The sequence below is a fragment of the Acomys minous genome, assembly GCF_964271855.1.
Source record: "Acomys minous genome assembly, chromosome: 19".
Lineage (NCBI taxonomy): Eukaryota > Metazoa > Chordata > Mammalia > Rodentia > Muridae > Acomys > Acomys minous.
Genome location: NC_140499.1, coordinates 19649832 through 19663063, shown reverse-complemented (window position 1 = coordinate 19663063; position 13232 = coordinate 19649832). Strand labels below are relative to the sequence as shown.

General features: G+C 41.4%; 1 protein-coding gene across 3 annotated transcripts in view; it reads right to left on the bottom strand.

The window, feature by feature from the left end:
• HSPA4L (heat shock protein family A (Hsp70) member 4 like) overlaps positions 1-11205 on the bottom strand; it is a 49388-nt gene extending 38183 nt beyond the window's left edge. The window contains exons 1-4 of one of the 3 annotated variants that reach the window (XM_084768501.1): positions 10742-11205; positions 9727-9900; positions 4253-4310; positions 1467-1607 (exon numbers count right to left, since the gene is read on the bottom strand). In XM_084768501.1, the coding sequence (XP_084624627.1) occupies positions 1467-1607; positions 4253-4310; positions 9727-9900; positions 10742-11076 (708 nt within the window). In that variant the 5' untranslated portion in view covers positions 11077-11205. Of the gene's footprint in view, positions 1-1466; positions 1608-4252; positions 4311-9726; positions 9901-10356; positions 10374-10458; positions 10535-10741 lie in introns of those variants that run through there. The other 2 variants (XM_084768502.1, XM_084768503.1) reach the window with 2 other exon arrangements.
• Positions 11206-13232: the final 2027 nt, after the last annotated feature.

The following is a 13232-nucleotide window of genomic DNA, read 5'->3' as shown; positions in this document are numbered from 1 at the left end:
GGAAACACAAGCATATCTGTAGGGATATGCATACAACAAAGTTTTAGGTACTATACTTTAAGGGGTCTACGAAATTCACATGGATCTCCACTTTCTACTTATAGAACGTTTTCATCACCACTTCAAAAATCTCCTCATAGAAGTTAGGTCTATGTCCATCCCATTTCCCCTTCCTCTTAACCCTTAGCCATCACTAATCTACTTTCTGCCCACATGGATTTACTATATTATGGATACTACAAATAAAAAGACTCATACTAAATAATGTGGACTTTTGTTCTGGACTTCTTTTACGTAGCATGTATTTATAGATCACATATGATGTAACACATACCAGTCTGTTCTTTTTATGGTTGCATACTATTCTCCTGTAGATGTATTTCACCTATCGAATTTATGATGGACACATAAATATATACATACACAAATTATGTATACACACACACACACACACACACACACACACATATATATATATATAACTTTGTTACTATAAGTTATACTTTGAAAATTCATATGCAAGAGTTTTGTGTACATATTTTTAACTTTTTCTGGTTAATAAAATCAGAGGAGTAGAATTGTTGAGTCATACACTGACTGTGCTTTGAAGCATCTCACTAGTTTGTGTTGACCAATTTCTACTTTAAATGTCTAGAATACACTCAAAAACTCAGAATTCATCTCTTAGAATTAAGTTTGCTTTAGCACTTCTAAATATTACAAAGCTCTTGTAAACCTGAGAAAATGCTGGCAGCTACACTACTTTGGGTGTATTCTTCTAGCCGCTCATGGCTCTGCCTTTATTCGCAGACCCTCACCTACTGGAGTTCTCCTACTGATAGTCATTTCTTCTTTCAAAGAAAAATACTGCTTTTAAAAGTTACTATCTAAGATAGAATGGTTTTGTATTCACTACAGTTCTTGCATACTTGACTATTTCTTTGATGCTGTCCTAGTTTGGGTTTCTATTGCTGTGATTAAACACTAAGACCAAACCAACTTGGTGAGGGAAGAGTTTATTTCAGCTTACTATTGTAGTCCCTCATCTACGGAAGTCAGAGGAGAAACTTGGAGGCAAGGACTGATGCAGAGGCCATAGGAAACGCTGTTTACTGGCTTGCTCCTCATAGCTTGTACAACTTGCTTTCTTATACACCCCAGGAACCCACCCCCCCCACCCCCCCACCCCCCGCCACCTGCTTAGGGGTGGCACCACAACCACAGCCTGGGCTCTCCCAGTTTTATAACTAGGAAGATGTACTACAGATTTGCCTGTAGGCAAATACTTGAGGCATTTCCTCAATTTAGAGTTCCCCTTCACAAATAACTAACTTGTGTCAAGTTGACAATAAATCAGCCAGGAGAGATGTAAATATGTACCATGTTCTGAGCAGGGAAGTTACACTTCAGGTGATAAAGGTGATTCCTTTAAGGAGACACTTGCACCCTGCAAACACAAGGCTTACCTTAACCCCTGCACTTCCATTAGGCATCTTCTGCAGTTCATAGGGAAGCCTGATTCTCTCCGTTTGCACAGTGGGGTCATCAAACGATCGCCCATGAAGCTTTTTAAAGCCATGAATTGTATTTCTTACATTTGTTACTATCTGTTGGCAATAAATATTTGAATTTATCAATCACCTAATGAGGCAAAATAAGATACTATCATAATACTTAAAACCATCAGATACCTAATCCCTTATAGTCAAGTTCAGAATTTTATTTCATTCATTTTCTTCTATTGCAACAAAAGTAAAGTTATAGTGTGAGTACATATGCATCTTAAATATTACCTCTAAAATTCTCTTATCCTAGGAATTAGTCAGAGAGAGAGAGAGAGAACATGATGAAAATCTATTGACAAATCATCTCTTTGTTTTCAGCATTTTGAAAAAAAAATGTGTATGGTTATTTTGCCTGAGTGTGGAGCTGCACACCACTTGCATGTTTGGTGCCTGATGAGGCCAGAAGAGAAATCAAATCTTCTGAAGTGGAGTTACAGACAGCTGTGAGCCACCATGTGGAATCAAACTTGGGTCCTCTGAACAACAGGCATATTCTTGACTGCTGCACCATCTTTCTACCGGATGTCCAGCACTTTTGAGCCAGTGAATTACTATCTTTGACTCTGTGTTTCCCCTTCACTCTAAAGCATATTCTCATTGCGAGTTATGTTGTGGGGGTGTGTGTGGGTGTGTGGGTGTGGGGGGTGTGGGTATGTGGGTGTGTGTGTGTGGGTGGGTGTGTGTGTGTGTGTGCGTGTGCGTGTGTGTGTGTGTGTGTGTGTGTGTGTGGGTGTGTGGGTGTGTGTGTGGGTGTGTGTGTGGGTGTGAGTGTGTGTGTGTGTGTGTGTGTGTGTGTGTGTGTGTGTGTGTGTGTGGGTGTGTGGATGCATATGAGTACAGGGCTCTTGGAGGCCAGAAGAGGGAGTGAGATCTGGAGCTGGACTTCCTGGCAGTCCTGGGAAGCTAACTCTGGTCCTCTGCAGGAGCACTATGTGTTCTTAACTGCTGAGCCATTTCTCCAAACCCTTCTCCATTTTTCCAGTTTTTAGTTAAAGTGTTTTTTTAAAAATCATTTTTTCCTTTCTTGTGAGATATCTTATGTATAATATATTGCTCTCATTGAGAATCACTTCTAGACTAGTAATACTCCTTCCGTGTAGCATAGTGCTAAGCAACAGTCTTAATTGTAAATGACTGATATTTTGACAAGTTAATTTTCTGTTCAAACTATATGCTGTTACTGAAATTCAGTGTCTGCTTTCCTAGTGACCTTTAAAGTCAAACATCTTGAGTTTCCATTGTGGGATGAAGACATAGGGGTGGTTTAATTCATAGGAGATATAATATTACAGGCTGCTTTAAACAAAAATTATTCCTGGTAAATTTAAAGCAGTCAAAATATGACGGTGCTAGAAAGATGGCTCAGTGGCTAAGAGAGCTTGCTGCTCAGTCATGAAGACTTGAGTTTGGATCCCAGAACTCACATCAGGTGGCCAGCAAGGCCTGCAACTTCAGCTCCAAAGGACCCAACACTGTCTTCTGGCCTCCATGGGCATGGCCCCACACCTGTATGTACACACACAGAAAACAGACACACACACGTAAAAGATAACTCTTAAAAACACCAACATGGCCGGGCGTGGTGGCGCACGCCTTTAATCCCAGCACTCGGGAGGCAGAGGCAGGCGGATCGCTGTGAGTTCGAGGCCAGCCTGGTCTACAAAGCGAGTCCAGGACAGTCAAGGCTACACAGAGAAACCCTGTCTCGAAAAACCAAAAAAAAAAAAAAACAACAAAAAAAAACCCACCAACATGTGATATATAATCCTAATTAAAGGAGCTATTTTAGCACATAATTTACATTTGTATACACTAAGAACATAGAAAACAGAACAGTTTCACAAGGCAGTTATAAAAGACATTCTTTCAAAGTTATAAGCAAAAGGTTTTGAATAAGTAAGTGATTGCTACAAAGTCACAAGGAAATAATGGCACATTAACTTACTTATTTTTTGAAGGAGGGTGTCATGTAGCTCAGGCTGGCTTTAAACTTACTTGAGATCAGCTTTGCATGCCTGATCATCCTAACTCAGTCTTCTTAGTACTGGGTTTACAGACACGAGAATAGGAAAACAACCCAGCTATATATAAAACATAAGAAATAACTACCAAGGGCTTAGGTTTAGAGAAATAACGCAAAACCATTAAGGCACCAGGCAAACTTTAATATTCTATTCATTAGCATTTCAGAAGGCCTGGAGCCATAATTAAATTTCAGGGCCACACTGAAGCATCCTGGAAGTCATCTACGTTGTTCCCTCCACTTTCTTTTACTAAGAACATTTCTTGTTAGTCACTGAGTGATCCTGAAGACTGTCCCTTACAAAAAGTGATCAGACAGAAAAAATCCACCTGGAAGGGTATTCCAACTGTACAATATTTTAAATAAAATGAAAAAAATTATCCCACAACTCAAAGCAAATATGCTTCTCCCCCTTCTCCCACACTCCATCCTTTTTTTGGAAACAGTATCTCATGCAGCTTATGCTGGTCCTGAACTCTTACTTCTACTGCCTCAGCAGCTGGGGTTACTGGCATGTGCCACCACACTCGGCAAAGCTGTCTCTGACAAAACACAGTGATGTTAGACTCTGACCTACTTGCAGTTCTCAACTATATACTATGGAAACTTACTGCCATGCATTTAACTTTCCCTTTAAGTCAAAATAGCCACACTAATAGCATACCTGGCTTTTAGCTGCATTTCCAATAGCTCGGGTTCTGGATCCCAAAGATATACAGGCCCTGGATAAGATGAGAACAAGAGTTTCTCTGTTCACTGGCACACTGTTTATATGGTTCTATAGGGCTTTTCTTGTACAAGAATAAATTTTTAAAAATGAAAACAATCATTAGTAGAAATAAAACCTTTACATATTTCTAAACTTTATAACAGACTAGTGATCAGAATTTTAGAATTTAAAAAACTATCCCAATGACTGCCAATACTGTATTGCTATCAAAATTGTTTTTCAAATTCTACTGGTCTGAGGCCTATTAAAAAGCAATCATATTTAGCAAAGTAAAGCTGCTTGGATTTCCACTCTAGCTCTGCCATTCAACAGCCAGGTTATCTTGGGGGGAGTTACGTAAGCATCCTTTGCTTCAGTTCCCATATGGTGACAGTGATGACAACACTTGCTCATCAGGTTATGTGAGGATCAGGAGAGTGAACATAGACGTTGAGAAATGCTTTCAACATCTGACACATAATAAAAATGCAAATGGTTGCTATTATAGCCTCCATTTTTCATATAACATAAAATTAAAGAATAACATTTTTATATGATTGTAGAAAATGTTTCCATGATTTTAGTTTTAACTACAATAAACTATTCAATCAACAAACACTATGTATACAATAAGGCACTTTCTACTGCTGGAGAATTTGTAATTTATTTTAAAAATTCAACAAAATACATAAGCTGATGAACAAGAGCAGCCACTTCTACATAACAAGGCTTATGAGAAGCAATTTCTAAATTAAGACTTGAAAAGAGATCAAAGAATTTAATTTGTAGCAGTTTTTTGGAAAATGACATTCCAGGCACAAGGTGCTGCTGAGATTGACTATGGTTTGCTTCTAAAGGTTCGTGTGCTAAAAACTTAGTCCCAAAAGCAATGGCACTGAGATGGTAGAACCTTAAAGATGTGGGGCATTGTTCAACATGGAGACAGTCATATTATGGGCACCAGACTCAGAAAATCAATGCCCATTTTACTAAAGAATGCTAGGCCCCTAACACATACAGCATGCCCCCTTTCTGTTTCTCTGACAGGTTGTGACCTAGCCAGAGGCCCTTGCCAGAACACCAGCACTGCGCAGGCTGTATCTTCCAGCCATTAGAATTGGAAGCCAAGTAAGTTTCTTTAGAAGTTATCAAGTCTGCCACTTTCCCTGACAGTCCTATATAAACATTTCCAATCTTCCCCAACACAAACATCTTATAGTACCTAAAACCACTTTTCTTTTCCATAGTATATATTACCATCTAATACAACTCAGCTCTCCAGCTCTATCTCTAGATCAAAAGGTGAAATCTGTACGAAACAAGGTACACTGTCCTCACTGCACTCATCAACATGGTAGCTAATGCTCATATATGATTGGTAAAATGTAAATTAAAATAACAAAGTTTTGTGCCTCAAAATTAGTCACATTTCAGGTTCCTTACATTTACATGTAGCTTGTAGATATAAAAAAACTAAATAAATAGAGAAGAAACATACACAATAGAAAGTTCTACTACACAGTACTGGCAAGGATCACTGATTGGTCCACAGTAAGGGCACTTTCTGAATGAACAGAAACATGGATCCTAAAGGTAATTTGGATAGTTTCATAAGAAAGTCTCATAGTGGAAAGTTTTGGTGTATTTAAAAACTTAGTGATGTTATATAAACACGTTTCTGTTTTAAACCCAGGTGTGGGATATGGGGCTGATTCGGATTATCTATAGCAGCAAATTCTTTTCCTTGTGTGGGCTCTGGGAGGGGTTCTTTGTTAGCTGCAGATAGTTTAATTCTGAGGACTCTGGAGAAGGAATAAATGCCAGAGCCAGGAGAGAGACTGGAGGGGGAGGGGCTCTGAGAAGGAAGACAGCTGCTGCTTCCCCCTGCTGCCCTGGGTTGCTTTTGATTCAATTTGAGGAGAAGTTGGAGATATACTGAAACAAAGACTGGACTTGCCTCAAAGAACCCGATGACCCTAACCAGCAGGAAGTAACCAAGAGACCTACATCCCCTCTCCCTTCTAACCTTCTTTCTCTCCTACCTATGCTTGGAAGGGAGTTAGAGGGGTAAGGATCCCCAAATAAAACACAGTTAAAAAAAAATAGCACTTGCAGAGTTTGATTAAGATAGTATCAAGCCAGATTGTCTAGAGCCTCAACGGCCTGATCATAACTTTGAAATGTTTGCATCAGGCAATGGGAATTCATTAAGTTTCTGAGTAATAGAGATAATAGTATATGGTGGTTTAATATAAGACAAAGGGTATATGTCAGAGTAATGGCTTAAGGGCTGATGCTATTACACTGATGCCCACTGAACTTTCAATTCAGCCATCTCTACATCTGCCCCTCTCAAATTTGTCACATAAGCTTTAAGAAACAGTCCTACTTTTTCTTTTTCTTTCCTCTTATCAGGGACACAGACCCCGGTAGTCTTAGCCCTTGTGCTGCCACTGTGTTATTGCTTGATGAATAATGAGACAGCCAAGCAGTTTCAATCTCTTCACTTCCTCAGTGAGCCCTTCTGACCCTCTTCCTATGGTGCCAGTTTGGCGCTGAATCAAAATTTCAACAGCTTAGCAACGTGTTTGTTTCAACTGTAGTGCCAAGGTGTCCAGAGAGCAGAATTTCTCAACCATGGCAATCCTGTTATTCTGGACCAGACACTTCTTTTGTTGGATAAGTGGGGATGTACTGTGCCCTGTAACAGTTGAATATGCTGATGTCTACCCACAAGATGCTAATAGCACCTTTTCTACAACCAAAAAAGTCTTCAAGTAAGTGTAAGATGTCCCTGTGTGGGCAGAATCACTTCCATCTGAGAATTACTGCCTTGGCATAGATCTCAAAGTTTCTGTAAAACATGATTCTTTAGACATTAAAGTGAGCTTGGGAAACAGTCTTCTCTTAAAGAGGCTTTCAGTTGTTTTAAGTAAAGAGACTTGAGAAGTTCTGCAGAGGAAAAGGCATTTGAATACTGCTTAACTGGGGGAAATGTCTTGATAGGAGATGGAGAGGGAAACAGTGTCCACAGAAGGCATATTGTTGCTATAGGCTTTCTAATATGCTTTTTAGAAAAATAAACTCTAGGCATATATAATTTAGTGACAACATGAAACTTCAAATCTTTTATTATGGCCAAAAGCATTAAATATTTTAACAATTGGAAAAAGTAATATAAGCTTCCAAGTGCTTATTAAACAACTTGTAATTTAAATTAGCTCATAACTTGAGCTATAAATCACACAGAAAAATATTTAAAAAGATGATCCGGTATTAGGCTGGGCAACGCATGTTCATCTCAGTACTCAGGAGGTTGAGGCAGGACTACCAAGTCCCAAATCAGCCTGGGCTACTTACCCAAAACCTTATCTCAAAAAATAAAACTAGAAACTGATCATTGTAGATACACATTAACTATTATGTTATTAGGCTAACAATCTTAAGGTTCTTTTAATCATCAATGTGTGGATAGAGAATCTGCAAACTTCCATCTGCAACCTACTTTTGAAAATGTGTTTTACCAGATCACAGGGATGACTAATCTGTATGATGAATGTACACTAAAAGAGACTACTAATGGCATGTGAACCATCTCGAATTCTTAATACCTATTTATATTATGTAATATCAGACTCCTTACTCATAGATCAAAGCAATGACTGGAGAATTGTTTTGTTTTGTATTAATACTTGAAGATTTTTATTAGGCTTGACTATGTTCTAGTTTGTATCATTCAGCCCTTATAACCCCCTAAATAAATTTAATTTAAAAAACAAAAACAGCAAATATGGTCATTGACTTTTTGTCAGAAGCAATAAAATCATCTTAAAAGTGCATAGTTGTTTATCATTCACTAAATGTGAATTCTCAAACAAAACAAACTTGAACCCAAACCCAAAATGTAAACAACAAAGTTATTGTAACATCATTTGCAAAAATAAAATATAACCTGAAGGTAGAACATAAGATAGATTAATGAAATGATTATACAACACTAGAACCAATGGTAAAGAGATTCTTCACACATAGGCTAATGAACAGAACATCAAGTTTTTCTATCTTAAAAACAAATAGGAAACCATCTAGAAATTTTATTTCTGGATAGAATTATAATTTTTAATTTTATCTTTTCATGTTCTAAGTTTAGTAATTTTTTTCATAATAGATTTACCTAATAAATGAACAAATAATGAGTAAATTATTGGTCCTGGGATTATGACAATTACTTGATTTATGTCCACATTTGTGTTTATAAACATCTAGAATTTCAATAGAGATGGGCCAATCTAGTAAAAAAAAAAAAAAAAAAAAAAAAAAAAGAGGCCCAAAGCATTCTAGACTATATTTGAAAAGAAATCAAGGCACTCTGCATTCACAAATTCTATTCTGAAACATACTGCCATATTCTTAAGCTACTAGAGTTGTTATAACCTCAACATTTAAAGATGGCTTAACACTGATCTTGGCTGACAATAGTTTAATTTAAAATATAGTTTAGATCATTCACAAAGGTCAAACAATTACTTTTCCATAAAAAACTCATGAACAGAATTTTCCTCATAAAGTTACATGTTAACAGGAGAAGAGTTTTTCATTATGCAAGTATTAGTTATATTTCTTTGCCCACAAACTTTCTAGAAAGGAGAAACAAGTGAACATGTGGATACATGTTTCCATGACATAATGCTACAAAGTCTTTCATCAAGAGTTCATAATGGAAACACTCCGCAATCCTGTTTATACAGGATAGTCGCCTCTGACTCACCAACATTTCACTCTGGCGCAACACATTTTCGGTAGTAGCCTCTAACCCCAGCAATTTCCACTAATTGACAGCTATTGCCAGTATATGATCAAGATCGCCACTGTGAAGTCTCTTATTGCGAATGCGCTGTTAACCTAATCCCTTCTGGTCATAGCATCTCAAATTCTCAAGGACACCTCACCTCTCCTTCTATAGATACACAGATGGATAAATAAGTAAAGCAAATGGCTTCTAGGGTTAGAAAAACTGGCATTTATTTTTAAGGTGTGCAATATCGGGGTCACTTTTCTGAGAAAGCTGTCGCTCGGGAGATGGGGGAGGGAGAGCAGGATGCAGCGCTCTAGCCGGCAGCCTAGCCCAGGATAATCCCAGGCCACTCCGCGCCAGCAACCCTACACCTTTCTTCCATGTATCTGATGCCACGCTGAGGTGACCCGGCACTAGCCCATTCCCAGAGCCTAACGCAGGGGACCTAGAGGGTCAGGGGCGCCTGCGGCCAACCGAGGCCAGGTAAGGAGAGCCGGGCTAGCCGAGGAGCCAGTACGAAGCCCCTGCCCTTCTTGGTCCTGGCTGTAGCGGCTGCACCTGTCCCGGGGGACGGAGAGGGGTGGGAGGGACGGGAATGGGGGGACGTCCAGGGAAATGGGCGTGCGACACTTACGGCGTGCACCTGTCGCTGTACTCGTTGGCGATGGTCTCGATGCCGCCGCTCCTCGCCACTGCGATGTAGCAGTTAAGGAAACCCAGGTCAATGCCCACCACCGACATCCCGCCTACGGGTCGGGCAGCGTGGACCGCGTCCCGCTGCGGGCCGCCACTGCGGGCACTGCGACTCCTGCGAGAAGCAAAGAAGAGAGGACCCACTCTCCGTCAGAGAAAAATCTAGGGCAGGGCGTCGGAACTGCGGAGGTGGAACCGCCTCCCGGCGCCGCGCCGCCTCCACCCTGCCCGCCACCTCGTCTCTACTGCGGTTCGCCGCCCCCAACCGGCAGTTACTGCGGTCTGCGCCTGCGCGCTCGGCCCCGGGAGGCGCGAGCTGCCGGTCGGCTAGGGCTCGGCGGCCTCGCCCTCGGTCACTCCCGTCAGCGCCCGCTGGGCAACGGCTTCGCTGCTGCTGCTGCTGCCGCCAAGCGCCGGGTTCGAGAGAGGGCTGGAAAGGGGGAGGCCCCGGAGCCGCGGGGCAGGGCAGGGCGGCGGTCTCGCGACGCGAGGAGGCGAGGCAAACCGGTGTCCGGGCAACCGTGGGGCCAGTCCCGGCCTGCGGACGCTTTCCCAAGCGCCGAGCCCTCACCACCGCCGCTCGCCTCGGAGTCGCTCTCCGCAGCGCCGCTCGCCCGGGCCGCCCGCCTGCATCGTCCCACGGTCCCCCGGGAACCGCGGCCAGGATGCTCACCGCCGGCCTCGCCGCCCCGAGGGGCCGCCCATGTGAGGCTCGCGCTCAGGCGCCTCGCGAAGCCCCTCTGTGAGGTGGGCACCCATTGTGCGGTGCCAGGGCGGCGCCCTCGCCCCAGAGCCACCCCGCTGCGGCGCCTAAACTCTCTCAGTTTCTGAGCTTTCTCCATTAAAACTGGTTTTTCTAGGCCCTGACCTTGTTGCCCAGTGAGCTTGAGAAAAGAAGCCTGCTATGGGTCGCGTGCTGCCCGGGTGCACTTGAACGAGTTTTAGTCCGCACTTACGAAGTCTGGTGGCCCTGCTCCTTTCCATGCACATCCCGGTGCTGTTCCTCATCCAGCCCTTTTGTCTCCTGTTTCTTAGGGTTCAGTTCTTCATGTCTGTGCTGATCCTTCTTACCCAGTTCCTTGTGTAAGCTCTGTTCCATCTCATCCAAGTTTTTGTGTGCTTCCTGCTCCATCCTGGAACTAGGCACAGGATTTTTATCTGCATGTTGAGTACTGTTATAGTCTGTATTTGTGCCCCTACTCAGACGTTTCACTAGAAACACCACTGTCAAGACAGCAGCGGCTAGGGTGCCAATAGCTCCTGCTGTTGCTAAAAGGAATGCGAAATACATTTCAGCAACTATACCAAGTCAACTGCGAGGTCACTAGTGTTTCAACTCTAGTGTCTGAAGAACCTTCCTTGTCTTCAGCTTCTGTAGGGGGGGACATGCTCTCCGTCCCACTCAACACTTCCCTGGGAGACTGCCCAGTGACTTGGCTTCCCAGCAGGCTGTGCGCACACAAAGCAGGGATTGGATGCTTTTGGCCCTCTTAGAACTCTGGGTCTGAGTGGCTTCTACTACTTAGTTGCCTCATTCTGAGGGATAATGATCTACCAGTGGTTAGATTTGTTCCTAGAAATCTTGAAGGTTCTCCTAGGACCACAGATTCCATTTTATCTATGGCTTTGGAACCCAGATGCAAGATTTTTCTCTATTAAAAAAACACAGAATATTAGAAAGCACTGATGACACTGATGCTCACATCCTTTACAGCTAATGGGAGGAAATGAGTACTTAGTTAAAACAGGACAAGTTTTAGGGCTTGGATGTATTTAGGTTGTAATCTCAGGCACACATAAGTTTTGCCGCCTGTAGGACCTTTGGCATGATTTTTCAAGTCCTGTGCTCAGTTACTCACTGGGTTGGTTTTCAGATAAAATGTAAACATAGAATTGGTGCCCAACACCAAAAGGTCAACATAATTATGCCTAGCTGCTTTGGGAATATAAGGAGAATGATCATTTATATTGATCCTGTATCCAGCAACTTTGCTGCGCTCTACTGTAGGTTCTAGTACTTTCAGTTTCCTGGACTTTCTCAGTTTCAAATCATAGCCTAGGAAGAACTTTCTTCATTTTGTCCTTTTCCTATTGCTTTCTCTAATGATGGTTAAGCTCTCCAACAAAATGTATACTCAAAGGAACAGTAGTGAGCATACTTGTCTTTAACAGAAAATATTGTGTTTATAAGAAATTTAAAAATTAGCATTCCTAGCTGATATTTAGCAAGTGCTAATCATTGAATAAAATGACATCCCTATTCTCAATCTGTTACTTAGAAATATTAGCAAACTCTTTAACATCCTCCTATTCCTGGGATAAATCATCTAGCCAAGGATGGTTATTGTTGTTTTCAGATATACCATATTATGCTTGTGATTATGTAGAACATTTGCATCTATAGTCACAACGGAAACTGACCATTTGCTTCCTTTGCTCTTCTTCATCAGGGCTTTCTTAGTTTTTTGTTTTTTGTTTTTTTTTTTTTTAATTGGTGTGATAAGACCAAGGCAACTTACAGTTTATTTGGAACTTACAACTTCAGAGCATTAGTGTTAATGACCATAAACGGTGGGGAGCATGGCAGCAGGCAGGCATGGCACTAGAACAGTAGCCGAGAGCTCACATCATGGTCCAGAAGAGGAAGGCATAGAAAGTGAAATGGAAAAGGTATGGGCTTTTGAAAGCTGAAAGCCCACTGCCAGTGGTATACCTTCTCTGACAAGGTCCATACTCCTCAAACAGTGCCAACAACTGGGGACGAAGTACTCAAATATATGAGCCTATGGTCCATTCTCATTCAAACTGCCACACTAGCTTCTTAGAATTAGAAGTGGATTCCTCTTTTCTCTGACAAAACTTTATGACCACTGGTTACATTATTTTAGTGGATATAGTCATTCATGTCTTGTACTATTTCAGAGCCAACAGTCTTTTTTTTTTTAATTACTATTTTATCTACATATTCAAATTTGTTGGCACATGTTGATTTATTCAAGTAAAATCTCTTTGGCTTTTTTCTCCCATTCTTAATATTGACTGTCTTTTTCTTGGGTCTTATCACTACTATTTAAAATAACTTTTTGGTTTTCTTGCCTTCATTATTATGTCTTAGTGTGGTTTTTTGTTTTTTTAAATCTGTTCTTTACTGTTTCTTTTTTCTTTTGCTTTTTTTTTTCTTTTTTTTCCTAGTGGGGATTGAACCCAAGATCACACACATGCTCAGCGCTCTACAACTGAGCTAAAGCCCCAGCCTGATCTATTTTTTCCCTTTTTAAATCCTTCATTAATGTGCTGGCTGGTCTTATGCCAACTTGACATAAGCAAGAATCATTTGGGAAAACGGAATCTCAAATAAGAAAAAGTTCCCACCATATCAGCTTGTGGTGTATTTTCCTAGGTGGTTGATGTGAGACAACCCAGGCCATGGTGCACGGTGCCGCCCCT